At 41.2% G+C, this 26,123-nt stretch overlaps 1 protein-coding gene across 12 annotated transcripts in view; it reads right to left on the reverse strand.

Moving 5' to 3' along the window:
* KLHL32 (kelch like family member 32) overlaps positions 1 to 26,123 on the reverse strand; it is a 142,670-nt gene that overhangs the window by 18,217 nt on the left and 98,330 nt on the right. For 9 of the 12 annotated variants that reach the window (XM_039569029.1, XM_039569032.1, XM_039569027.1 and 6 more), the window contains 5 exons: positions 19,553 to 20,279; positions 10,006 to 10,064; positions 7,393 to 7,585; positions 5,163 to 5,257; positions 527 to 3,353 (listed from right to left, as the gene is read on the reverse strand). In XM_039569029.1, coding sequence (XP_039424963.1) covers positions 3,192 to 3,353; positions 5,163 to 5,257; positions 7,393 to 7,585; positions 10,006 to 10,064; positions 19,553 to 20,279 — 1,236 coding nt within the window. In that variant the 3' untranslated portion in view covers positions 527 to 3,191. Of the gene's footprint in view, positions 1 to 526; positions 3,354 to 5,162; positions 5,258 to 7,392; positions 7,586 to 10,005; positions 10,065 to 19,526; positions 20,280 to 26,123 lie in introns of those variants that run through there. The other 3 variants (XM_039569030.1, XM_039569037.1, XM_039569036.1) reach the window with 3 other exon arrangements.

A 26,123-nucleotide genomic window follows, 5' to 3' on the forward strand; every position in this document is an offset into this window, starting at 1 on the left:
CAGCTTGTCCCATGACCTTGAACACTCCCAGCTGGGTAAATGACTTGTGTTGGCATCTGCTCTCACACTGTGATGATCAGACTCTGACAGAACCAAAAAGCGTAGAAATAATATTGTTCTGGACAGCTTTAAGGCTGTGTGGAAAAACTGAACTAAACTCATGTCAGAGGTACATACCAAATCCAGTAGGATGGGTAGGGACGAAGGTTGGTTTCAGAGTTGTATGTTTGCCCAAAATGGTACAAAATTTAGAACATCACAGGTGGATCTGGAGGTCACACATAGGATTCTGAAACCATGGCAATTTCAGAAGCCAGAGACGCTCAATGCAAGGATGGCAGAGCGAGGACATGGTGATTCAGAAACTTCAGCTCACCAGGCAGCCTTTGCAGGAGTTCTGCACAGCTGCAGGTGGCAGGTGAAGCCAGCCTTGCTCTCCCATCCTCACTCCTTCCAGCTGAGACCCCACAGCCACAGCAGGGTGCTCTCTATCTGCTCTTGCATCCACACTGTTCCCTTTTCTTACCTGGCAATAATTAACTGGGTTTTGCTCATCTGGCAAGGGCTATGAGGCATTTTCTGACTTCAGGTGCAGCAAAGCACCCTCCATCTGTCCTGTAGGTCCTGCAACAAAAGCAGAAAGACGCAGATAGGAAATGCAAAATCTTAAATGACTCAGAGGTTGCTGTGAAAGACCTCTGTAATCAGCAGAGCCTGATGATTAAGAGCCAGAGCAGAATCCTGACACTAATAGGAGCATATGTGTTGTCCTGAGGCTCTGTGGCAGAGGTACCCCTAACCAATATAATGCAATTGCACAGCTGTTTAAAACTGCCATTCACAGTGCAGACAATTGGTGATAACAACCAGAGCAGTAAAAGTGTCTAAGGGGCAGAACAAACATGATAAATAACTTTCTTGCCTTTCAGACCTCGAACCAAGAGGCACATGCTGCTTTGCATAAGGAAGCTGCCCCCCTCTTCTTCTCAAACCCAGGCCACTGCTGCCACTTTCTGCCACTGCTCAGCAGTCATCCTGATCCATCCTAATCCCTCCCCTTGCTCTCCAGAGGCAGCAGTTTAGAAATTATTCCATAGCTACAGCTGTGGTAAGCTATGAGACTTAGGAATACAAGCCTCCAAACTAAGCTGAGACAGAAAACATGTTTTGCACTATTGTCCAGAAGTGCACTGGGCTTAAACAGAAAGTGTCAGTTCTGCCCCCGAAACAAAAACTGATCACTCACCTGGTGTGGTACCTCGGGGATGAGACTCAAAGCCCCTGCACACAGGTTTTGATTATTTTAGCCACAGTCCTCTTGAAAATGAGACATGTACTCTGTCTGTGTCCCTGAAAGCCCCACCTAAGTCAAAGTTTGAATACTTGTGGGGCTTGGACCCTGCAGCCCACACAGCAATACAATTTCTGTAAATGGCCTGTTCAGAGAGCTGTTCTTTGCATGCAGATTTCCAGGAGATCAAACAAATTAAAACAAGAAACTAAAATATGTCTTCATGTACAGCCTATCCAGCTCCCTTGCAGCATAGAGAAAAGTCCTGCCTGGATGCAGGCTTGCTTGGTGCACAGAAGGAGATGGTGTTAGTAACTTGAGTCAGTGTGCCAGGCAAAGACTGTGCAGCTGCAGCTCTGCTTGAGGCAACGAGAGTGAGAAAGCTCAGAAAAAAAAAAAAAACCAAACCAACCATAAAACAGTCTAACCTGATAAGTATGGAAAAGGAAAGGTGATGTCCCACTGCCCAGCGGGAGACAGAAATGGTAATAAAATTACTTCCCTGTAACCAGACCCTTAAAAGCGAAAAGATGTTTTTGATTTGAAAGCACTGCTCACTGGACAAAGTCAAACCTGTTCCTGTCCAGAAGGCACAGGCTACTGCTGCAGCATATTCCACATGTGGCATTAGCAGGAGCATCAGCAGGAATTTGATAGGTCTGCTCAGGCAGCACAGTGGCAGGGAGCTGATCAGTAGGTAAGGCAGAGAAGTGCAGAGTATCCATAAATCAGAAATAAAGATTTAATTACATGCTTGGTTAATATTTACAAACATTGACATTTTTGCTCAATATGTAAATAAAACACAGAGATAAGAGACAGGGGCTGCAGTAGCCAAGCAAAGCCAAAATACACTAGGTTAGACTATTTGCTGTGAGCTGGCATATGCCTGGAGAATGGAATGGAGACACACTATATAAACTGAAAGAATAAATAAATAAATATTGACATTGTTCTACACCTGTTTAGCCTCTGGAGACCAGTGATTTGTGGGACCATATGTTGGACAAAATGAGACTGTTCATTGATAATTGTAAATGTGGTGACCCCTTGCAAACTGGATATTAAAAATATTAAGTAAATGGCACATTTTAATTATACAGTAAAGAGGCTGATCTCCACCATTAAAAGACTGCAGCTGTCAGGAAGAATTGATCATATGACAGAAGGTAACATTTATTTGGTAGTAGACCTTGGTAAATGACATCCCAAACAATCTTTAGATTCTTAGACAAACACATTCAGTTCAGACTTGAGTTTAACCATGAGGCTTCATTTTCTTTGCCTTTCAGCTGAGACAGTTTTTATCTGTTCCTCATATCCTATTGGGCTTGCTTGGTTTTTTTTGTTTTAATCTGTTTTGAAGTATTTAAATTTCAAATGAAGTATTATTAAATGAGAAACTGTAAACAATGGAGTTTGGAATTGGAAGTCAACACATTTGTTATTCTTTTTGCCAAAGGTATCAAGTAAGTTGCATAATTAGCACAGTATTATATCATCTTTGTCAACATAAACAGATATGTTTTATCATCTTTGAAAGCGCCACTGGTGAACAACTGAAAGTGCAGACTCCAAAGAGCAACAGCCCAGGGAGAGCTGAGAGCATCCACAATGCCTGATGAAGTTGGTAAGGAAATGAAGTAGACACGTAGCAAGTAGTCACCAGCAGAAATGCCCAACGCTCTCAGTTATCTGCTTCTGCATCTGAGGCTGAGGAGAAACCGCACAAAGGTTTTGTAGCTTCCTTCCTGCTTGCTGTCATCTGACTTTAAGACAAATGTGTGATGGTAAAGCAGCAGTGGATTGATTCTTCTCACTGACCCAGAGGAACCCTTCTATGCACAGGGTTTGATGTTTTCCCCCTCCACTTCTGGTTCTGTGAAGCGCAAGGAATGCGTCACATTGTGCCGATCCTGTGGTGAGGCACTTGGAGAGTCTGAAGGTTGGGGCACGTGAAGTAAGGAGCTGGGAGAAAGCAGGCTGCTATTCCATTGGAAGCAAAGGGGAGCGTAGGCCCATAGAATACCTCTTCCTTCCCCTCCTTGCTAACATCCAGCACCTGCATGTCAAAGCATACAAAATATTTCTGGGATCACAGAAAAAAGCTGAAACAAATTTGCTGGCACCCACCACATGTATTTACTACTCATCCCAGTGGAATGGTAGTTTCAGATAACTTTTAGATTATTTATGGATCTGGTGATCCATTTGCTGTTCTCATCACCCAACCCAAAACCTGAGTGCACAGGCACTCGGGAGCAAACGGTGACATTGGATCCTGCTTCCTGGCAGGAGAAGGTGCAGCCGTGCAAGTGGGTTACCCTGCACAGAAGGGCTCCTGTTAGCAGAGAGCACAAATCATCTGTCAGCTCAGTGGTGTATAGGGGGCACAGAAGCTCTATGGAAGATGGGAATGCCAAAGAAATGACTGACTTAAAGTAAGTAAAGGTATTTGAAGAAAAGTGGAATTTTTTCTTCCAAAGGAGCGATCAATCTCAGTTTTCCTCAACTGGAAGATAAAAGGGCTAGTTTTGCTGGTTAAAGCCAGGCACACTGCCAACAGCTGAGGAGGGACAGCACACAGAGCTCTGCCAAATCACTCATTATATTTCTTTTCCCTTTTATGTGGGGACTGTGTCAGGCAGACTGCCAGTTCACGATCAGTCTGGGGATGTGGACAAATGTCCATTTAAGAAAGCAAGATCCCAAGATCATTTTTGCTTGTCACTAAGCTGTATTTAAACCCAGGTGCAATACTGCAAAGTACCTGTTGATTATAAAGGAGCCCACTGGCGGAGCACAGCTGCTACCTCTATACTGTGCTATTACTCCATCTAAGCATTATATGTCAGCTATATCCAAGCCAGCCTGAACGACTTTTTCCAATAAATTTTTAGGTATGGTATCCAACAACTTGCTAAAACAGAATTATACTAATGACCAGAGCATATTTTTAACTGTTTATCTTGCATTATCTACTTTTTACAAATTCATGCTACTAAGTGTTCATTGTAAGACCAGCAGTGTGGCAACCTAATATACTCCCTTCTTATGCTAAGCCTAACTTCTAGTCTTATGGGACAGTTTGGAGGTGAAATTCTAAAATCCAAAAAGTTGGAAGCAAATGAAAATTTTGTTTATCAGCAAAAGTGCAGAAACTGAGACATAAACAAGAGTTTCTGTCTGTAACTGCCCAGCTGGTCACAAAGCAATGGCTGTGATGCAGAGCTGCTTCACTCAGAGACATGCAGAAATACAAGAATTCCAAATTTCTGTACCGAAGTACCTGAAATCCATGGATCTGCAGGTGAGCTGCTTTTATAAAAGATGGGAGAGCAGAAGAGTTTGTTGGACAACCTATTGCCTAGAGCAGGGATCAAAAAACTTCCACTGAAGCTTTAAAGCAGTAAGCAGTAGGGCAAGTCACAGGCTGACTGCACTTGGTCAATGAACAACTTGTTTACTCTGGCTGCCCTTCAGAAACACAACTTGGAAAGAAAAGAAAAATCACAATATGGGCTGAAAAATTCTTAGCCCCGTCACCCATTTCTGCTGCCCTATTCCTTTTGAACTTGATTGTGTAACCTGTGAATATATACACATTATTTTATCCAAACCTTGCCAAAGGAAAGATAACTCAGCCCTGGTTTACTGGAATATCTTAGAGGAATTGCATCTATTGGCTCATCTGGAAATACTTTTAATATCTACAGTATTTCCTCTCTGTTTATGCAAGTTCAGTGACTGCATAAGAAATATCCTTAATCTCTCCACTTCACATGTATTTTCCTTTTTTAATAACAACTGTGCAAAACTTATCCTTGCAAATTTATTGGAAAAGACTTTAAAAGAAACCTAAATCGCTCACCTGGATACATGCCAAAGGCTCATTTGTCCAAATCGAATAGCCACCAACTAAATATATTCTACCATTGTGGACAGCAACTCCAGACTCATTTTGACCTAAAGCAAAAATGGAAATAGAAACCACTTTCAATGTTTAATTAACCCTTTTAACACCAAATGCTGGAGTTCTATAATGGGATGCAAACACTCCTGGCAGTAACTTGACTTTCAGAATTCCCAACATGTCTGAGCGAAGGTGAGGCGTGGGGGCACTTCCTTGCTCTCTGCAGGAGCCCCACCTGGTGCTGCCCAGGGATAGTTCAGGTGAGCAATATTGTGGCTGTGCAGGGGACCATCTGCTCCCTCCTCAGGTGTGTCACAGGTGACAGGCAGGGTCCCCACATGCCCCTCAGCCACAGAGGCTGAGAGCTCCTCACATGCTGCCCACACCTGTTCAGCCCAGCTCCTCCAGGTGCAAGCACGGTGAAAATCGCTGGAGCTGCTGTGCAAGTCCCCATCACAACAGTCTCCAAACAAGTTTGGAAGTTTTGAGGGAAAAAAATAGCCTTAAAAAAGTCTGCACTACACAGTGCACCAGGCACATTTACTGCCAGTTGCACAGACAGAAAGAAAGGCTTGGATAGTTTCTTAAGGTGCAGGTTGTGGAAACAACCTGCAGGCAGTGGAGAGGAGGCTGCCTCACAGCAAAGCATTTAATGGCACAGAGTCAGCTCCAGAATGAGGAGAGTGCCTGTGGTGCCACAGTTCTGCAGTTGCAAATCAGATTACATCCTTCTCAAAGGCTGTCAGTTCCTCCAGATAATAAAATAATTAACTAGTGAGCAAAAGACACGTGAAAAACCAGTTCTGTTTGACTGTGTGTAATTCCTTTTAATCTCTGCCTCTCTCCCCAGTGTTCATCAAATACTCTGATGGCCTGACTTGGACACCAAGCAACCCTACTGCTAGTGCTACTCTAAGAAGGTGTCATATGCCTGTCTGAAGTGTGGCCAGCAGGTTCAGGGAGGGGATTCTGCCCCTCTACTCCACTCTGGTGAGACCCCACCTGGAGTGCTGTGTCCAGCTCTGGGGACCTCAGTACAGGCAGGACAGTGACCTGTTGGAATGAGTCCAGAGGAGGCCACCAAGTGGATGGGAGGGATGGAGCACCTCTCCTGCAATGAAAGGCTGAGAGAACTGGGGTATGTTCAGCCTGAAGAAGAGAAGGCTTCAGGGGGACCTAATTGTGGCCTTCCAGTACCAGCAGAGAGCCTACCAGAAAGCTGGAGAGGGACTTTTTAAAAAGGCATGCAGTGACAGGACAAGGGTTAATGGCTTCAAGCTGTGAGTAGGTTTAGACTAGATATTAGGAAGAAAGTCTTTACTTTGAGGGTGGTAAGACTGCCCAGAGAAGTTGTGGATGGCCAGTCCCAGGAAGTGCTCAAGGCCAGGTTAGATGGGGCTTTGAGCAACCTGGTCCAATGGGAGGTGTCCCTGCCCATGGCAGGCGGTTAGAACGAAATGATCTTTAAGGTCCCTTCCAACCCAAACCATTCTATGATTCTATGTCTCCCCTTGGGATTCAAGGGGATAATACATCAGGGAATTGTATCAGGTGGAGGTGAAGTTTGGTGGACTGGGTGGCAGGGACAGTGAGTTGCAGTGCTTTGCAAGGTACACCTGTAACAGTTCTTACTCGTAAGTCAAGAAGAACTTTACAGATCCTATAGCTAACTAAGTGCTCAATTCACTTCTGACTTGACAGAGTTCCAACAAGGACACCTGCTTTCGGATAATTTATTAAGAAGATACTGTTTAGAAGTTAACAGATTTCAGTGAAAGCTTTGCCCTATAACGCCAGCAGAAACCACTACAAAATGATGTTACATGGTAAAGAAACATCAGTCTCTTATACACTCAAACAGGGAACTAAAACCAATACCACAGGCAAGCTTTTGGAGAATTAAAAAAGCAATACTGATAATATTATACCAAATTATTTTTAATGACTGCTTAATTAAATAAAATTTATCTGCACCTTCTTCAAAATTTAATGTACAATGTGCTAAAACAAATGTTTTGTAGACCACTGAATGCCAGAACTGTAAAGAAAAGTGTCTTCTTGGCTAACAGTGGTCCCTAAATCAGAAGCAATTGTAGCAAAGTCATGGAGTTCCACATACTAAAGGCATCTAAAGGGAAAATACGTTTCAGTTCGACAGTAGTGAGTTCCCCTTTTGTACAATGCTCACCTGTCAGCATGTTGAAGCTGCAACGGGTCCACTGGTCGGCATCTATGCTGTAGGAGTCTATGTGACGGACCAGGATCCGATCGTTGTTGTAGTCGAGGTCATTCCCACCTAACACGTAAAGCTTCCTCTGGACAGCGGCCATGGAGTGATACACTCTCCTCTGTGGCATCGGGCTACGGCTTAACCACTTATTCTGGGAAGAGAGGGAACTTGTCCAAGCACTGCTCAAAGACACACCTATACTGGTAGTGCAATAAACAGCAGCACAGGTCTGGTTTCTTCTTAGCCTTGGTCAGGAACCACAAGTGCATATACTTGTTCTGTTCATATGCTAAACATGTGTGTTGGTTGTAACACTGACTAAGGATACTGGACTTTCAACATGTGGTTTACAGTTCTCACATTTAAATTCATTAATTTAAAGGTACTTCTTGCTCTGTATTTTTTTTTGTCTAGCTCATCAGGTTTCAAAGGTCTTTTTTTTTCTTTATAACTCCATAGCAAATTCTCCTTAAACCAGACTATTAGATGTCTCCTTTGTATACAGTGCTAAAATTATCTGTACCAATGAGCTCTGTTATGAGAGAAGAGAAATTCTTCTACCTTTCTTTATTCAGAAGCTTATTTGATCTTATCCTTGGAGAATGAAGCAACAGGAAAAATAATTTCCTAAAGAATCTTCTCAAATGATTCATGCATTTGGTTTAAAGTTAACCCTTTATTTGTGGGAAATTACAAAGTTACAACCCTTTCCATATTTTTCTTACTCATTAACAATATTCAAGAATTTTACCTGTTTAGGGGAAGAGGCAAAAAGACATGGAAGACAAAGGATTAAAGCACAGTATTTTATACCTGAGAAAACAATTGCTCCTGCTATGTCTACCAAATCAAACAACCTGGCAACGGGTAGGATTAACTTAAGTGGAGGAAGTTAAGAATCTGTGAGGAAATTTTTTGTGATACATGTGCAGCAACTCGAGAGCCTCTAAACCTTCTGCCTTTTAACCTCTGCAATATATAGCTATACATTTCAATGTGTAATAGTTGAATATTAGGCATTAATGTTCGCATTAGTAGTCCAGTCTCTTAACACCAGACTATAGACACCATCTGCTTTGCAAAGCCTGCCTGCATCCCCTGATTATATCTTTAGCTTCCTCCACTGCAGTGCCTGCCAGGTGAGCCTCAAAGCGCTGCAAAGGCAGCGAAACAGAGGGGCCTGGCAGGGTCATTTCTAATAAGTCGGTGTGTGAATACTAATCAGTGGTGGGGAAGCAGAGGTCAGCCCAGCCGGCTTGTTGGCAGGTAGCTGTGTGCTCGGTGGCAGATGGCAGGCATTATCGACTCGCCACAAAGGCCTCGCGCAGGAGCCGGCGCTGGGGCTCCGTGATAGAGCTATTGAGATTCCGTGCGAGATGCAAGCAGATGTGATGGTTTCCAGTACCCACCGTAAACAATATGCCAGCAGAATTTTTAAAAAGAGCTTGTGTGTACAAACACGAAGCAGACCCCGTTTGAAGAATGCAAGTGCACAATTCCTCTGTAACTCTTCACGCACCAGGCCGGGTTCCTCACCATCAGCACAGCACGCTGAGGCAGCCCGACCACTGCTATTCTGGGGGGCAACTTTCACGTCAGCAAGTGAAGAAATAAAGTGAAAGGTACAGTAGAGACATGGTATCCAAACACATGCCCCCCTCACAAGAAAAGTAAGATTGCTGCCTGTAATTGCTACTTGGATTTAGGACAGTCAGCATTTGTACAGTCAATGATAAAACTGCACCTCAAAAAGAACGAGGCAGGTGTGTCATCTCCTGCTTTCTGCTTCAGGCCCCATATGTGCTATGCTTTAAAAAGTCAGTGGGAACCACACAGAAGTATCTCCTGGCACAATTTTTTTCCAAATACAGCAATCAAAGCCCCTATCCTACAATCAGAAAAGTCAATACTCTTCCATGTGGGTGTAAATCAGGCTATGCAACTCTGATTGCAAGCTTAGGACTTTTAATTCCTAATACAAGCAAGAGGGCATAACCATGCCCTAACCCTCTGAAATGGTTACTGAGCCATGCTAACCTAATCAAAACACATACATAATGTATGAAATAATCCCTAAAAGATATTTTAGGTGCTTGGGTAATGAAATGATAGGCACCCTTGCAGTCAGCAGAGTAAGTCATGGCCAGGTAGTACAGTTCCCAAAGTATGCAGGAAACAAAAAGGCCCATATATGCAATTAAAAGCAGAATGCCAATGACAAGCAGCAGTTTTGGGACACTGACTTTGAGTATACATTGCCCAGGGCTGCTGGATTACAAAAGAAAAAAAATTAAAAAAAGAACAAGCAAAATAAATACTGATAAATATAGGTGATTTAAAGCACATTTCTGTGTTTAAGATATTTCTAATGCCTATAGGCTTACAAACATAATAAGTTGTCAGGGGTCTCCATTATTCTGTTAAACTCACAGATCAGTACAAAGTGAATTTAAAACACCGCTAATTCAAATGGTCAGTGCTTTTAACCTTACAAAATCCTTTTATGCATTTGCCAAGAGACCTGTTTGAAGCAAAACAAAACATATAAACATATATAACTCAGACACTCACCTGCTTAGGATCATAGACCATGAGTCTGTTTTGATACTGTGCAGTATTTGTTACTCCTCCTACAAAAGAGTTTAAACAGGTTACATTTTTTCATATCAGCAAAGCCAGGACCAAGATCAGGTACAGCAAAATAACCCATTCTAGAGTTCATTTGCAGATAATAACTACATTACATACTACCACTTCTGCTTACATTCCACTGCACTTCTTCATGTGGTTACAAAGGGGAAAAGCCCCATTTGTTATACAGAAACACAGAATAGCATCAATAAACACCCCCCACACACTTCCTTCATAGAGCTAATTCTATGGGCCAAAAATGAGATAAAAATTGATCTGTTTATAAGTAACTGTGCATTCAGCCTTCATCAAGACACAAAGACAAAACCCATTCCTGTTCCAGGGAACATACAGCATGTGACACTGTTTAAAAGAGGAGGAGGTGGGCTTGCATCAAAGAGAAGGGAGAGGTCAGAGAGAAGCTCTGCCTTACCAGGAGTATGACAGGGGATACCACTGCCAGTTAGAGCACAGTGGAAACCTGTGCAACTGTGCTCCCCTATATATTTGAAAGAAATTCTGTACTTAGTTTGTATTATAGAGAGAACATCTCCTGGTTTAGTTGTAAACTTAGGTTGGAAGGTTCCTCCACAGTGACCAGAAACACCACTACCATTTACTTATCAATAATGGTCAGGAAAGTATGGTGTAAAGCACCTCAGAAAAGCTTGGAATAGAGTCTGACCCAAGTAGATGCTGCAAACCAACTATTTACCTCAATGCAGTGAAGAGATGTTTAATGCCCAATCATCCTCTTCTCATTTTGCTTTAAATGGCAAATTTCACTAAGTAAACATAGAAAACTTCTTCAGTCTGTAATCTTACCTGTGCAAACAGGTTTTTGAGTGTGCTCAAGCCTTCTGGGGACATGGTGTCACTGCAGCACTGCCACAGTTCCCAATCCCTCTCTGTCACCATGCTGGGCCCATGGGAAGATAGAATCAGAAATAACACCTGCAAGCTGCACCTCACCTTCATCGTGCCAGGAGGTCTGGGCAGAACTAGGGCATTTCAGTGGCCACACACCAGGGACACTCACACTGACAGACAAACTATTTATATTACAGTTTTAATGGCACATGGACAATAGCAGACAAAATCCACAGCAATGAGAGCAAGGATTTTCATCTTATTTCACTTTGTTGACGCTTCCCTTTTTGTGAGGGCATACCCTGTTTCAGCCAGGACAGCAGCACAATGACTTACATTCCTGCTGGCTGAGCTATGGCCCAGTCCCACTAAGATTGCTGGGTTGGTTTTTTCCCTTTTATCCCCAAGCTCTGTGCTGGGGAATCCTCATTTTGCCAGCCTCCAGCTATGCCGAGGGAAGCATTTTGGTTCAGAGGCATACCATGATTTTGAAGCAACTCTGCCACTTCCCCCATGTCATTTTAGGCTGTAGGTTGGGACTGGTGTGCACTCAAGTTAAACCAGGAGCTCTGCTCCAGATGTGCACCAGCTGTGCTCCACTTCCTAATGGCAGCATAAGGGTATGAAACAATAACTGGTCTTTTGACTTTGTACCATCTGAGTACTGGGAACATTTGAGCCAGAGGACCAGAACAAACCTAGTCCAAAGCAAAAAATGTGACGGGAACATGGAGTAAACATAGAGAACTCGGCGCCAAGGTTTTACCTGCTGATCTGCTCCTACCAGGCTGAGCTGCTTGCTGACATAGAAGTACCCTCTGATCACTCCAAATAACTTGAGTGGGGCCAAGAATCGATAGCAGAAATTACAAATGTCTCTATTTTAGACTCTTTTCTTCAGCTGCAGCAGCAGGGAGAAATGATGCTGTTACTTGGGTGCATCTCTGCAAGCAACAGCCTGTACTGGGCACCTACCCAGGGAGGGCAGCACAAACTTCCAGCTCAGAGATGCTCACAGGCTAAGAGATAGCTGGGATGAGATGTAGTCTTTCCAAACTGTTTCTATCACACTATACCACACCCTGCCCATCACAGCACATGTGAAGTGCACACACAAGAATAGGCACTGGAAAGCTATGACTGCTCTTGTGTCTGATCTCACAATCTTTAATTTGCCTCTACACTGTTGTGCAGCCTTCATATTCCTAGTGGTTATCAGCCACACGCAAAAAAATTTCTTTCCTAATATCTCTTTTGTAGTTTGATTTTTTTTGTTACATACCGTTATTTTCTCTCCCAGCATAATGTCTAAAATGAGACATCAGATTAGTATTTTGAAAAATAAAAAACATAGTTATTTGGATTATTAGCTCCAGAATGTTAAACTACAGGAGACACATTCAAAACACAGTGCTGGGTCATACATTTCCATTCTGAAAGGACACCTTAATTTGGGGGGAAAGATGTGAAGGAAGAAGAGAAAGAAGAGTGTTGTTTCCTCATAAAATAATAAAATAAGCAAATAAGCAAAATTATTTGCTTCTCTTCACAAAGAGCCACTCACACCAAGTACACAGCTTACCTCTTTTCCCCTGCAATATTGCTCATCTCTGGTGTTTTATCATTACATTCCCTTCACATACTGCTCTTCACTTTTAGATTAATCTGCCAAAATGAGATGCTAAGGATTTGCATACAGATTTGACTACACAAAAATAGATCTGGAATTAATAACAGTCTCTATATGTTTTAATTTCTTCTAGACTGGAGTACCCTTGCCTCCAGCAGTATTCTTGGCTTTGAAAGTCATCAAGCTGATTTGTCTGCTCTTAGGTTATGATGCCACATGCTGCTACACTGTCCCCTGCAATCAAAGTGCTCGCAGAGATAGATTCCATGCCTTCCCCTAACAAGTATATTTTATAGATTGGCAGTTTTGATCTCCCCTCCCCAGGGGGATAATCTGCATCTTAACAGGTTTCTATAGATACATCTGTCATTAAATATGCCATCTTATATCTGCATCAATTTTCAAACTCTAGTTCCTTCTAACTTTGAAGTGCTATAGCAAAAGTTTAAAATTTTCTGCCAAAATTCAGCTTTAACAAGTCTGCAATGTCCCCTTGAACTATTTTTTTTAAAAATACTCCAGACAGCTGGGAAAGGGCAAAAGAGCAGCAATATGTCTCTTAAAAATAAGAAAAGAAGGGAAAAAAAGAGTTTAAATGGTACCAAAAATAATACATACTTTCTTAGAAAAGAAATGGGGTAATTTTGAGAGAATTTCTTAAACTTCTCTGCTGTGTTTTCTATGAGGAAAGGAGAGGATAGAGAGACATCATAACGAGAGAAAGTATTTAAAAACACAAACTATGCTATTAAATTTGATGTCAAGCAATAACAGCTAATGTGGTAGTAACCCAACAGTTAGAGGAAAAAAAATGTCTGGCTGGTTAAATTACAGAAAATGTACAGTTTGGTCAGCATTTGCTGTTTTTATAAACAGAGTCATGATTACACCACTTTAACATGAGCAGCTTGCTTTGAGGATTCCACTGCCTGGGAGGCAAGGAGCACCCTCAGGACAAGACTTACAGACAGGAGCACACCCTCATGGAAAGGCCATCCTCCAACCTATGGGCTTACAATGTTTTTACACTGCCACAGTTACTGTCCCTTGCTCTCTTGTAGGCTGTAAATGTTGCTTTTTAAAGCCCTCCAAGGCCTGTAAATTCCCAGCTCATGCAACAGTGCCCCTCTACATGGGGAAATTGCTAGAGGATTCCAAAACACACCTTGTCCATCCCCTTCCCACACTTGGGAAACATTCTGCATTGTTATAGTCCCCCCAGACACTCCACAAACTGCATGGAGAAACACCTTCAAAACAGACACTTCTAAAAAGAGAAGGGTAGGAGGCAGTAGATTCAACATTTTCCTAAATGACAGTTTATAAGCCATATTTATAACGTGTCCTAGCAAGGTCCCCATATGACTTGAGAAATCGAATCCAATCCAAATCCCCCAGAAAATATCACAACTCTCTCTGCAGTCCCCAAGCGCTAGGCTGTGTGCGGGAATCCGAGTTCACGGGGAGACGTGTAAAACTACACGTTGGCAAAGAGCTCCCATGTGTGCTCCTTCCAGCAAATCCTGGGAATATATAGCAACCCATGACATCTACCCTAAGGTGCTCTGCTATTTTAAAACAGAAATCTCTCCTCTCTTAGGTGTCTGTGTGTCAAACACAAGATAATCCTTCCTCAATGTGCAAACCCACTGCCTCTGACTGCAGCCAGCCCAGGTGCAGTGAGGACAGCTGAGCTGGAGCATATTCTCCCAAGGTAAGGAGTTCCCTGGAAGAGGCCAGCATCAGCTCTGATTACTGCTCTTTGACTCCAGATGCAATAGAGCCACAAACAAGAGGGGCACAAGCCCTAGGTTGGTTTAAATCATTAAAGCTGGATGTTTACATTCAGTCTAAGGAGAATCAATGCCATCAAGCCAATAATGTCTGCCACTGAAAGATGTGAGATCATTCATTTGAATACAGTAAAAATGAAGTCTGTATATATATATGGAACATATACAGATTAAGATTGGGCCCCTAAGGCAATTTTATGTACTTGTTAACCTCCCACTCCCAGTAAATCCTGTGCCAGCCACACTGTAAAACTTATTTGGTTAGATTCTGTAAACTCCTATTATTCCAGATCTATTTTTCATAAAAGCATTTTATAGACATTTACTGAGAAAAAAAATCTTTACTTCACAACAGCATACTGATAGTAAGGTCATACTTTTCATCCCAAATCACTTGCAAACTCAGCATAATTCTTCAAACTATGTTATCAGCATCATTTCCTTAGTCAAAAATCTCCACCATTAGGGAAAAAACAACAGTTAAAAAACCAAAAAGAATCTTGAATTTTGAAAAAAAAACCTCCTATATTAAATACAAAGCAACTGTACAGGGTTGGATTGTTTACCCCCTTCCAACAAGCTCAGTTTCTATGTGCATGTCAAGATGTTATTTTAGCTGGCACACTTAAGGTCAGACAACTCAGGCCTCTGCAAAACACCAGTGTAACACTTTGTTTTAAACAAGACTTTTCATGTGCTAATCTCTTGAGCACCAAAGGCAAGGGGAAGTGTCATTATCCCAGGATGCAGCTGCAGGAATGGCCCAGAGTTGGAGTGCCTGGCAGAGGTTCCCTGCCCCTCGCTGTCCCCAGGGGCACTACACCTATACTGGTGGACAAGGTTAACATGTATAGAAAAGGAGGTCTCTGGATTTGCATGTGTGCTCCACAGAGGATGCAGGGAAATGGGCATGGTTCAAGTCCTTGCTCTTATGGAAAATATTTCCCCGCTTTTATAGGTAATGATTGTTAGTAATGTTGAACTCCAAAGTGTTTAGTGTACTTTGTTTTTCTTTCACTGAAATACTTCACTTTTCAAGCATTGGGGCATGAATTCATTTGTGAAATTGGTCATGGCATCAGATGTTAACTGGGGCCTAGAAGAATCAACATTTTATAAAATTTCCAAACCACCTGCCCCATGTAATGGCAGTACAGAGAACTTATTTGTTGTGGTTTAACCCCAGTCAGCAACTCAGCCTCACACAGCCACTCATTCACTCCCCCACCATGAGACGGGGAGAGAATTGGAAAGTAAAACTGAGAAAATTCGTGGGTTGGGATAAAGGGAGTTTAACAGGCAAAGCAAAAGCCACGCACACAAGCAAAGCAAAACATGGAATTAATTCACTGCTTCCTATGAGCAGGCAGGTGTTCAGCCATCTCCAGAAGAGCAGGGATCCATCAAGCATAATCATGATTTGGGAAGTCAAATGTCAGCACTATGAATATCCCCCATTTCCTCCTTCTTTCCCCACATTTATATGCTGAGCATAACACCATATGGTCTGGAATACCCCTTTGGTCAGTGGGGATCAGCTGTCCTGGGTGTGTCCCCTCCTAAATTCTTGCCCATCCCCAGCCTCCTCGCTGGTGGGGTGGGGTGAGAAGTAAAAAACACCTTCACTCTGTAGAAGCACCGCTCAGCAATAACAAAAACATCCCTGTGTTACCAGGACTGTTTCCAGCACAAATCCAAAACATAGCCCAGACTAGCTGCTATAAGGAAAATTAACTCTATCCCAGTCAAAACCAGAATATTTTTTTAATAAACTCTCATGTATTTTTTTTAAATAAGAAAATAAAATGAAGAGTGTGGGGGAAAAACAATAAATAATGACATGAATATAAAAAATGGAGCACAGAAAACTCAAGGGCTGAACCCACTTGTGCTAAGCAGAGGGTCTGATTATTTCCAGTGTGCAAAAGCCTCCCTCTTTTAATCTGCTTCTGTCAGGTTAAAAACCCTAAAGAGGTGGTAGCAGCTTAGGAGTCCCTCTGTCACCTGAACACCAGCCACCCACTTCCTATTGCCATTGTGTACACTCGTACAGTGTTTTGTTTTGTCCATTTTCCTTTCCTGCTGCCTTTGCCATGATTTTATTCTCTATTATTTTTGAATCCTTGTCATATTTGTCCCAAAGGAGCAGCAAAGCAAAGCTGAAAATTAATCCCAATAATAACAGAAATCCCTTAAGTCTAGTCAGCTTTTGATCAGCAAAGCCTTTAAGAGGGCATGGGGCTCTAGCAGAAGCACTGATAAAGTAAATGGTCAGTGTGCAGATCAAGCTTTGATGACTCTCTCCACAAATAGAAGGGCTAGAAACTTAAATTATCACTATTTAATTTATTCCCTCACTAAAAACCTGGGCACATTTCCATGGTTCCCTTGCCAGCTGGTAGTAGCAGACTGACTTTGAGAGCTCTTTGCTGATGACCTGTATTTCCCAGAAAAAGCAGCAGGGATACAACTCAGAAACATTTCTAACTCAGACTAATTTTTTAATTACTTAATTTTAGGCCACATACTTCAAAATTAGGTTCCCTCCTGCATTATTAATTACTTTTATGCTAACGTCTTATATTCAGTGATGAACAGTGGATTTTCCAGCAGTGACTATGGTACAATAAAACATCTCTCTCTACTATTCTCCTGCCCCTGAACGTACATGTACCATGAGCTACATTCTAGTCCTAAGCAATTAATTAATAATAGAAAGCTAGCTATACTTATTACATCTCCATCTACTTTTCTTTTTAAAATAACTCTATTCGATAAACAGCCAGATTTCAGTATGAGAGTACAAAATTCAGATCGATACCTACTGAAGTGTAGTGTAGTAAGTATGTTCTTGTCCTTCATAATAACCTGTCAGAACTGAGCAACTCAAAACTTCTAAGCATTTTATTGGAACCTGTCAAAATACAACTGAAAATCCCTGTCTACTTTATTCCACTGTTGGTAGTATTTTCAAGTATAAATGGAACAATACTGGTAAAATATTTTTTGTTGTTTTGCCCAGTTTTAAAGAATTCGTCCAGTAGGCTTCCATTTATCTCTTCGCTTGATTCTACAGCTCTGTTAGAGGCATATCCTTGAACACAATATCACACTGCATCATTTTATAAACACAAGTGGAATTTAAAACACACAGGCATGCATGCATTTCACCTACATAACTAAGCACATGAATTAATCCTCAGCATAATTTCCCTTTTCCTAGAAAATCTGGAAAGATTAAATTTAATCTTCAACCAGACCCATGTTTGACTTAAAAATTGCTATCAAATACTTTCTTGAGTTTTGATTGTTCTGCTTTGTTGGTTTGAGGTTTTTTAAATGAAATTAAGACAAAAACTATTACTTTTTTCATTTACTGGAGGAAAGACCACACTGATGGATTTCTAGTGCATATTCAATGATTTTATATGAGAATGCTTAACACCATTTTCTAAAAAGTCCTATTCTTCATAAATACTGACAAATGTAAACCACAAAACAGGAAAAAAACCCAGCAATCAAGGCACAGTAGTAGTAACATCCATGTATTTGAAGTTCCCACCACAGACACACATCCCTCTCCACTAATAAAACAGGAATGGTAGTGAATAAACAGGATAATGCTCTGAATACACCCAGCTGGTAGCCTAAAGCAGAAATCCTGTTCCTGTACTGTAACTGGGTCTCAGATAAGGATTCACACAACACAAACTCTAGAAGACTCCTTAAATGACGGTCACTAAAGAAAGTGACCCAAAGAACCTGCCAGGGATCTTGGTGATTTTCTGTGTTCTGTCCTGCTTTTAATTCCAAAGTCATCATTCATTACTTTAGTGTATATGTATTAAAATAGATACTTGCTAATTCCCCTGCCAGTGTTTGGGAATCCATTCCCATGAGGCACTCAATCCATAGGGACAGGAAGGTACATCCACTAACCTAAACAACACACTTTGAGAAGCACAGCGAAGGCCTAAGAAGCTAAGTTCATCTTCCATTCATATTCCATCTTTTCACCAGAGGCATTCCAGACCATATTAAAATCTCCAGAAGGTACCTACGGTGAAGATGCCAATCACTGAACATTTACCTCAAGGGCTGGCCCCATTTACTCATTAGCTTCCTTAATAAATATTATAACTATATAACCTTCCGTGGCATACTTCTTAGTAAAGGGGGAATATTTTTCTGTCAAATCTTCTGGAGACAGCACTGACTGTATTCTAAAATAACTAATACCAGAAAAGTCACTACAAACATGAAGGAAACTAAGTCCTCCCACCCCCATCAATGGAACATAACAACTAAAGACTCAGTTGCAAATGATAAGTTATTTTAGGATTATAGGGTCTATACATTTATCTATCTGTGCCATAAAGCTATGATTACATCCAAACTGTCTTGTGCACTTGTTATGGACAGAGCCATGGATGATTTTAAAAAAAAGTCATCTTGGCCTGTTACAATATCCTGAAGAGCAAGTGGGAGCAAATCATACACCTGCCTTCAAGCCCTGGAACAACACAAGCTAACAAGCACCTAATTTTCCGTTTCATCATCAGGAATAAGTGAATCATAGAATTATACAATATTCTGAGTTGGAAGGGACCCACAAGGATCATCAAAGTCCAACTCCAGGCCCTGTACAGGCTCAGGAATCGCACCATGTGCCTAAAAGCATTGTCCAAACGCTTCTTGAACTCTGTCAGGCTAGTGTTGTGACCACTTCCCTAGGGAGCCTGTTCCAGTGCCCAATCAACCTGTGGGTGAAGAACCTGTTCCTGATATCCAGCCTAAACCTCCCCTGACACAACTTCAGGCCATTCCCTTGGGTCCTGTTACTGTCAAAAGAACCAGATCATATTACAGAAACAATGTCTTCTTTTGTTTGTTTTTAGGAAGCACACAGAATTTATCGTTGGAAATTTGTCCAAAAGTGCATTATCATTCCAGTTCACTGTGATTTATGAATGGCAACTGGAGATAGCACATATGATAGCAGCAGCTCTGAAACACCAAGAGTGTATGTATAAGGTACGTTATGCTCCTATACTTCTAATGAGGCTTCAGTTCTTTGTCCTCTCCTAAGAGAAAAGTTATCATGACATATAAACCAAAGAAGATTTATTACTTTAATTCAAGACAGTATTTTGGTATTTTGTTAGTACCTCAAACTGTGTGAAACGTTTTCTACCTGATATCCAAAGAAGACCATCCACCACATATCCCGCATGGCATGAGAGCGACCGATCAAAGGACTGAACAAAGGTCCACTTGTTCTTCTTGGGGCAGTAGCGTTCAACTGTAGGCAACACTTGACGCAATTCATTCCTGCCCCCTACGGCATAGAGGTACTCGTCCACGGCTCCCAGCACAAAGTGTTCCCGGCAGTTCTTCATCGGAGCTATCTCCGCCCAGGAGTTAGTGCGGGGGTCATATCGACAGACAGTTCTCACGGCGCATGTGCGCCCCGTGGAGTGCTCTGCCTCTCCACCAGCTACAAAAAGAAAGTCTCCCATGACAGCAACACAGTGGTGGCTCCTCCCCACAGGCATAGGCGCCAGCTCGCTCCAGTTAGCGATCCCTGCAATATGAACGTTCTCTTGGTCTACCGGATTGAAGTATCGCAATTCCTTCACCTTACAGACTTCTCGTTTTTTGCCCCCAATAATGTAAAGAGTGTCTGACTGGAAGCGAGGCTTTGTCCTTGCCGTTTGCCAAACTGGCTGTGCATAGACGCTCTGGTGGTAAGCCAAGGCCTCATTAATGAGCGCTGTCGCAGTTTCACTGGCTTGGACAAGAGGATGAGTAAGAGCTACAGTATGCAGTGTATCCACATCCATAAGGCCAAAGCGGACGTACTGGAGAAGTTCATCCAGGTACTGGTAGCGGCAGTTGTGTTCCAGCCACCTCACGGCCAGCTAAAAATGGGGGGAAGGAAGGGAAAAACAAGACATGCGTTATTTGCGTACAGTGCTGTCAAAATTTGGTCTCTTGAAATTTGCTTGCATTCCAAGAGCAGATATATACTTGCCTCAGTCATGGTATCTATCTATCCATCTAAAAAGCAGCTGTGAAAGCCTATTAGTCCACATAAAAAGATACCTATTAAGACTCTACCTACAGTGTATCTACAAAAGCATTGTATTGCACCAGTTCCCCTAAACAATTTCCACAGCATTGTCAGCTGCTATGCAATACTCTCATTGTACAACCTGTTAGTGTTGCTGGAGACCATACTATCCCTGAACCAAGCTGCTGGAAAAATAATAAAAAGTTAGGGGCTATGGGATCACTGATAGACTAGAAAGAAGATTAATATCAGAAGATAAAAAAAAAAAAGCCTTTTCTGCCCTTCATATTTCATCCTGTTTATGACAAAATATCGAAGAAATATAACAGTACATACTGAATCCTTCAATATTTTTTTCTTCCTCATTTATTTTATTCATAAAGGAGAGAAAGGTGTAAGGGGACAAAAAAATTAAGTCAGAGAAGAGAGAAGCACAGAAGAGTCTCTGCTAGTTTGGGGCAGACAGAAAGCAACAAGGAAAACTCTAAAACTGTTCAGCAATTGAAACTAGTACCAACATTGAAAATTAAACAAATTACATAAAGCTTACTGAACCCAACTGGTCCTAAAAAGAGGCTAAGAAGGGCCTAAACCATTTGAAGAATTGTTGTATAAGTTATGCTTGAAAACATCCAGTAATGAAGATACCAAAACTTCCTCAGGAAAACCATTCCCATACTCTGGTATCTCTCAGACAAATATTCCTCTTACACATGCAAAAGCTCTAAACCCTTAAACTCATCATCCCATTTTCCACCTTTGGGTTTATCTTCCAGAGCAACCCTTGAAAGTGATTCATCCATACAGGATGAAAAGCATTTTGTTAACCTTCTTTTTCTTCTCCACCTCAGATGCATTTTAATATTGGTGTGAGAGTCCTCTTCAGTAAATGAAAAAAGGTATTTCAATGCATCTTGGGTCGTATTTTCTAAATCCCTGTTGCTTGGCTCACAGTTCTTTGTTACTGAAATCGTTAATTAGGGTTAGTTAGTTAGTGTTACTTAGGGTTAGGGTTAGTTAGTTAGGGTTAGTTGGATTTGGGCTTAGGGTCAGTTACTTAGGGTTAGTTAGGGTTAGTTACTTAGGGTTAGTTAGGGTTAGGGCTAGTTAGTTAGGGTTAGTGTTGGAGTTAGTTAATTAGAGTTAGGGTCAGCAGGTTTGGGTTAGGGTTTATTAGGGTTAGTTACTGTTAAGGTTAGGGTTAGTTTGTTAGCTTTTGGGTTATTTAGTTATGGTTACTTAGGGTCAGCATTAATTAGGGTTAGGTTTAGTTAGTTAGGGTTAGTTAGGGGTAGGGTTAGTTAATTAGGGTTAGGGTTAGTTAGGTAGGGTTACTTAGGGTTAGGTTTAAAGTTAGTTTTAGGGTTAGTTAGATTTAGGGTTAGGATTAGGATTGGGTTAGGATATTAAATCCCACAGGTATTTAAATCCTTAATGTTTGCTTTCGAAAACTGCATATAATCTTCTTATAGCTTTAGCTGTAGTGAATAGGTTGGAAGAATCTCTTTGATTGGGATAATCTATGCCATTCTTGCTTGCACATCACCATGTAAGACTGTCATTGTACTACGATGTTGCTGATCCATGTTGAAGTTTATGACTGAGTACTATTCCCACTTTTTTTTTTCTTTTTTTCTTTTTTTTTCTCCAGAAATTTCACAGCATGTCATGCTTTCTCTGTCATTACCAAACTCTCTACTGTTACTTTAGGCCACTGCCACTCCTTCAGTCAAGAATGTTCTCAATCCTAATTGTATTTTCAAAACTGCTTGAAAACCATTTCGCCTTCTGATTTTCTATAAACATAAGTCCCTTATTATTCTTTCATCCAAGTCATTTTCAAAGACATTGACTAGTTCTTGATAAGGACAAACTCTACTGGATACTTCAAATTATTTTGACACAGAACTTGTGGCATGGGTGTTTTCAACCAGCTGCGTGATAAAAAAATTTTCAGTTAAATCTTACTGCCCTGTACCATTTTTGGGAATGTCACATAAAGGAGCTGAAAATTATTCTCTTATTCATAGCTTTCATATAAGATATATTAAATTTATTACTGCTTCTGTATTCTGTCAGAGAGGGAAGATGACAAACCAAAACCACCTTCTTGTTAGATTAATTTGAAACACATTTTCTTCCTTGTGATCCCCTGTGAAACAAAGAATCAATGAAGGGCATCAAAAATGCAACAGTAGTTCAGTCAGTTAAATGCTATATTGAGTTTCAAATATATGCATTAGCTATATGTATTTCAAATTGCTAGTAAAAAGGCATTAATCAAATACATTTGAAAATGTTCATGGACTTGAAGTCATTGAGCTTTACAGCCAGGTGTTCTAAGTCCATCAAACCCATGTGTCAGGTGTCTCCTACTGAGTTTTATTAGGCAACTTCCTATTCCGTGTCTTTGGCCACGTGAATGATTCCTGAAAGGCACTTAGCACTCATCATTCAGACACTTGAAATTGAAGAGAAATTCAGCCTATCTTCAGCATATATAGCAACTGAATGATTTGTGGGTTGCTATATTGAGATAGAAGAATTTACCAAAACTTAGTTCTTATCTGTTAGCACTTGCATCCAACAGACTGGTTACTTTTGGAACTATAAATTCATGCCCTTGCTCACATCTCTAATGGCATCACAGAGGTATCACTTGGGCTACAGTGACAGACATTATAGACTCTGTAAAAGACAGGCACTAATGTAAACTAGGACTTGGTAACCACAAGACTTTTAGAGGAAGATTAATATTAATGCCTTATTAATATCTTAGAACTTCATCCATCTGCTTTCCTTTATTGTCCTCCTCTTGGTCCCCCAATAAATACTGTATAAACACACAAGCAACAACACATACATTCATAACGTCAAAGACATGGTACCTGCATTCATTTCTGGATATGGGATGTGTGATGATCTGCACAGAAGACATGGACATCTCCATTACAATACATTTTCTCTACTGTAGGAAGTTTGGCATATGCAGCTTGGTTCATACTGAGTTAGGTCTGTACTGAGAATAGTACTGGAGTTGTAAAAAAATGTTTCACTGAAACCAATAATGTTTAACTTTTCTCTAAAGTCACAGAATTTCTAAACCACTACAGTGATAGCTGCGAAATGATACAAAGACGCTGTTGGCACTCATGAGATGTACAGTGTATTCTGGGTCTTGAACTAAAATCTTCTCTACCCATTCCACACTATTTTATCCCCACTCATCTGTCCTGAATCTTTTTTATGTAAACCTTTGAATCTTTCCAAATTAAGCTGATTGCAACCTGCTTGGGATTCTCTACATGCTGCACCTCAAGGTACCTTTGGCCTACGTTACTTCCACCTTTCCCCTCTGACAAGCAGCTGCAACAGCAATGGGGGGACAAGGTGAATCCCAGGCTGTCTCTTGTGTAGTTTGCTACTGGCTCTTACGAGACTCCATGTCTGAGGTCAATTTGCAGTGGAGGAGAGCATTTTACTGTATGAGTTTAGAAAGCAGGACTAAGAACCCTGCATGCCACCTGGATGGTCTGTAGGCATTTGACAGAATGCAGAGAAGCTTCACTGAGTCTTGGGGAAGCAACTGAGGTCTGTGAATCACAATTTGTTTAGAAGCTCCTCTCCAAATCAACTCATGCTACTGTTAGAACACAATTTGACTACAGTGCTCCACATGACCCACACCTAGTCTGTGACACCCCAAGGCAGAAAAAAGGCCGTAAGAGCTAAAAGCTATAATGTTTTTATCTCCTTGTCTTGCTATTTGTGACAATAACTGTTACTCCATTTTAAAATTCATTTTGGGTCACTACTTAAAAGTAAGTGCTAGGAATTTAACCTACAAATGTAGGTATCTATATGCCTATTTACAGAATACAGGACCAACTCCTAAATTGTGACACAAGGCTGTGGAACAGGTCATCTGGTTTCAGGAACACTCACAAACTGAGCCTTAGATTTCTACATTGGTTTTGCAGCACATTGTTACCATGTTCTCTAGCAGAACATGGTGTCTCACACTATGGAGGCATGGAAGAAAATTGGGTGTGGGTGAACAGATACTCTAGTCACTGGATGGTTTGGCAGCTATTGGAAGGCTGAAAAAGTTCAAAAGAAAGAAAACTGAATTCTCAAACAAGTCTTTCAGTTATAGTAGAAGTAGCCACTGATGGATGTTAACACAGTTCTAACTTTCCTCCAGTGCAAAGGAGGCAAATATAACTCTCACCAACATACGGCAGACAGAAACTTCCATGTACAAGACCAGCAAACATCTGTATATCTATCAATACGATTTCCAACACCTTTATTCAGGTTTTGTTTAATCTAGACCGAAAAACCTGGTGCCTACATAAAAATCCCAAAATCCACCCCATCTATACACTGACTATAGTGTCTATGTTTTTGCCTCTCTGGCAGTAACAATTAGCAACTATAATCAGTATTGGCAAAATAAACTCAAAGCCATTATACACTTTATGATGCTGCAAGAAAAGATATTCTGGCTTCTCTAAGGAAATACCAGTAGCACTTGAAATCACAGCTGTGTTTAAAATGCTAACAAGCAAGCAAAAAAGAAAAAAGAGCATCCACAATTTTGGGGTTTAAAATATTTGTATCAGTGCTAAATAATTTACAAAAATAAGGAAAGACTCCTACTCCTTCTGCCATATAGGCAAATTCTGTTTAAACTGCTAGAAGCTTCTTTTCTATTAATTTTAATGTATGAGTGTGTGAGTAAAGGAAGCTACAGCCTAGTGCCTATATCAACTTTAATAAATAATATATTTTGCCATATTCATCTTCTAAACTAAGTAAATGACAAAAGTAGACCCTCAGAAGGACAGGATTTTCAAACCAGATAAATTCTCTTATTCTAATGCCTTAACCCAAAGGATCTTTCTTCTCCAAGGTCACATAATGTGATTTAGCAATGGAGTTCATTCTCAAAACAGCAGAAAAGAGATGGAAAAATATGTCGTGGCACAGTTGGAGCACACATCAAAGTACATCTGCATGTTGGATAGCGATTTCATTGTGTTTCCAACACCTGCTTCTGCTTCCAGCACAGTGCTTCAACAGTCCAAGTCACACAGGCTTGGAGCGCAGTTCTTCCCTCCCTGCTGTTAATGGTGTACACACCACGCACATCCCGCAGCCGGAGAGGCCACAGAGGCAGAGGAGGTTAAAGCTGAACTAGGAATTTCACTCCTGTTGAAGATAACCCTGCAAGAAGTAGTTACCTGGTCCTTTGGGCTGCCAGCTATCCCAGGGAGCAAGAGAGCCCATCACGCCTGTGCCTTGCCTGTTCAGCATCCCCTGCAATCCTTCTCCAGCCACTCTGCTGGGAAACGTGCCAAACCTTCACTTGACATCACACCAAGTTTTCTAATCAGAAAAGCCAAGCTACTTCATGAGTGCAAAAAGCTTGACATACTCATATTTATTAGACTCAGGTTCACTTAGAAACTACTCTAAGTCACAAAGCCAGCAGCAGGGAAAGTTTCTGTTGACAGAGCTCCAAGAAAGAAAAAACTTTTCTAAGCCTGGGCTCTGTGTGAGGGGCCACAGGAACTCTATTAAAAGTCATCTTGGTCTGCTCCTTAGTTGATGCATTCATGTTGTAGCCCAGTGGACCAGTAGCAAATATGCTACTTTATATCATCCAAGGTGTCTAGTAAATGAGATG

This window comes from Corvus cornix, chromosome 3, assembly GCF_000738735.6.
Source record: "Corvus cornix cornix isolate S_Up_H32 chromosome 3, ASM73873v5, whole genome shotgun sequence".
Classification (NCBI taxonomy): domain Eukaryota; kingdom Metazoa; phylum Chordata; class Aves; order Passeriformes; family Corvidae; genus Corvus; species Corvus cornix.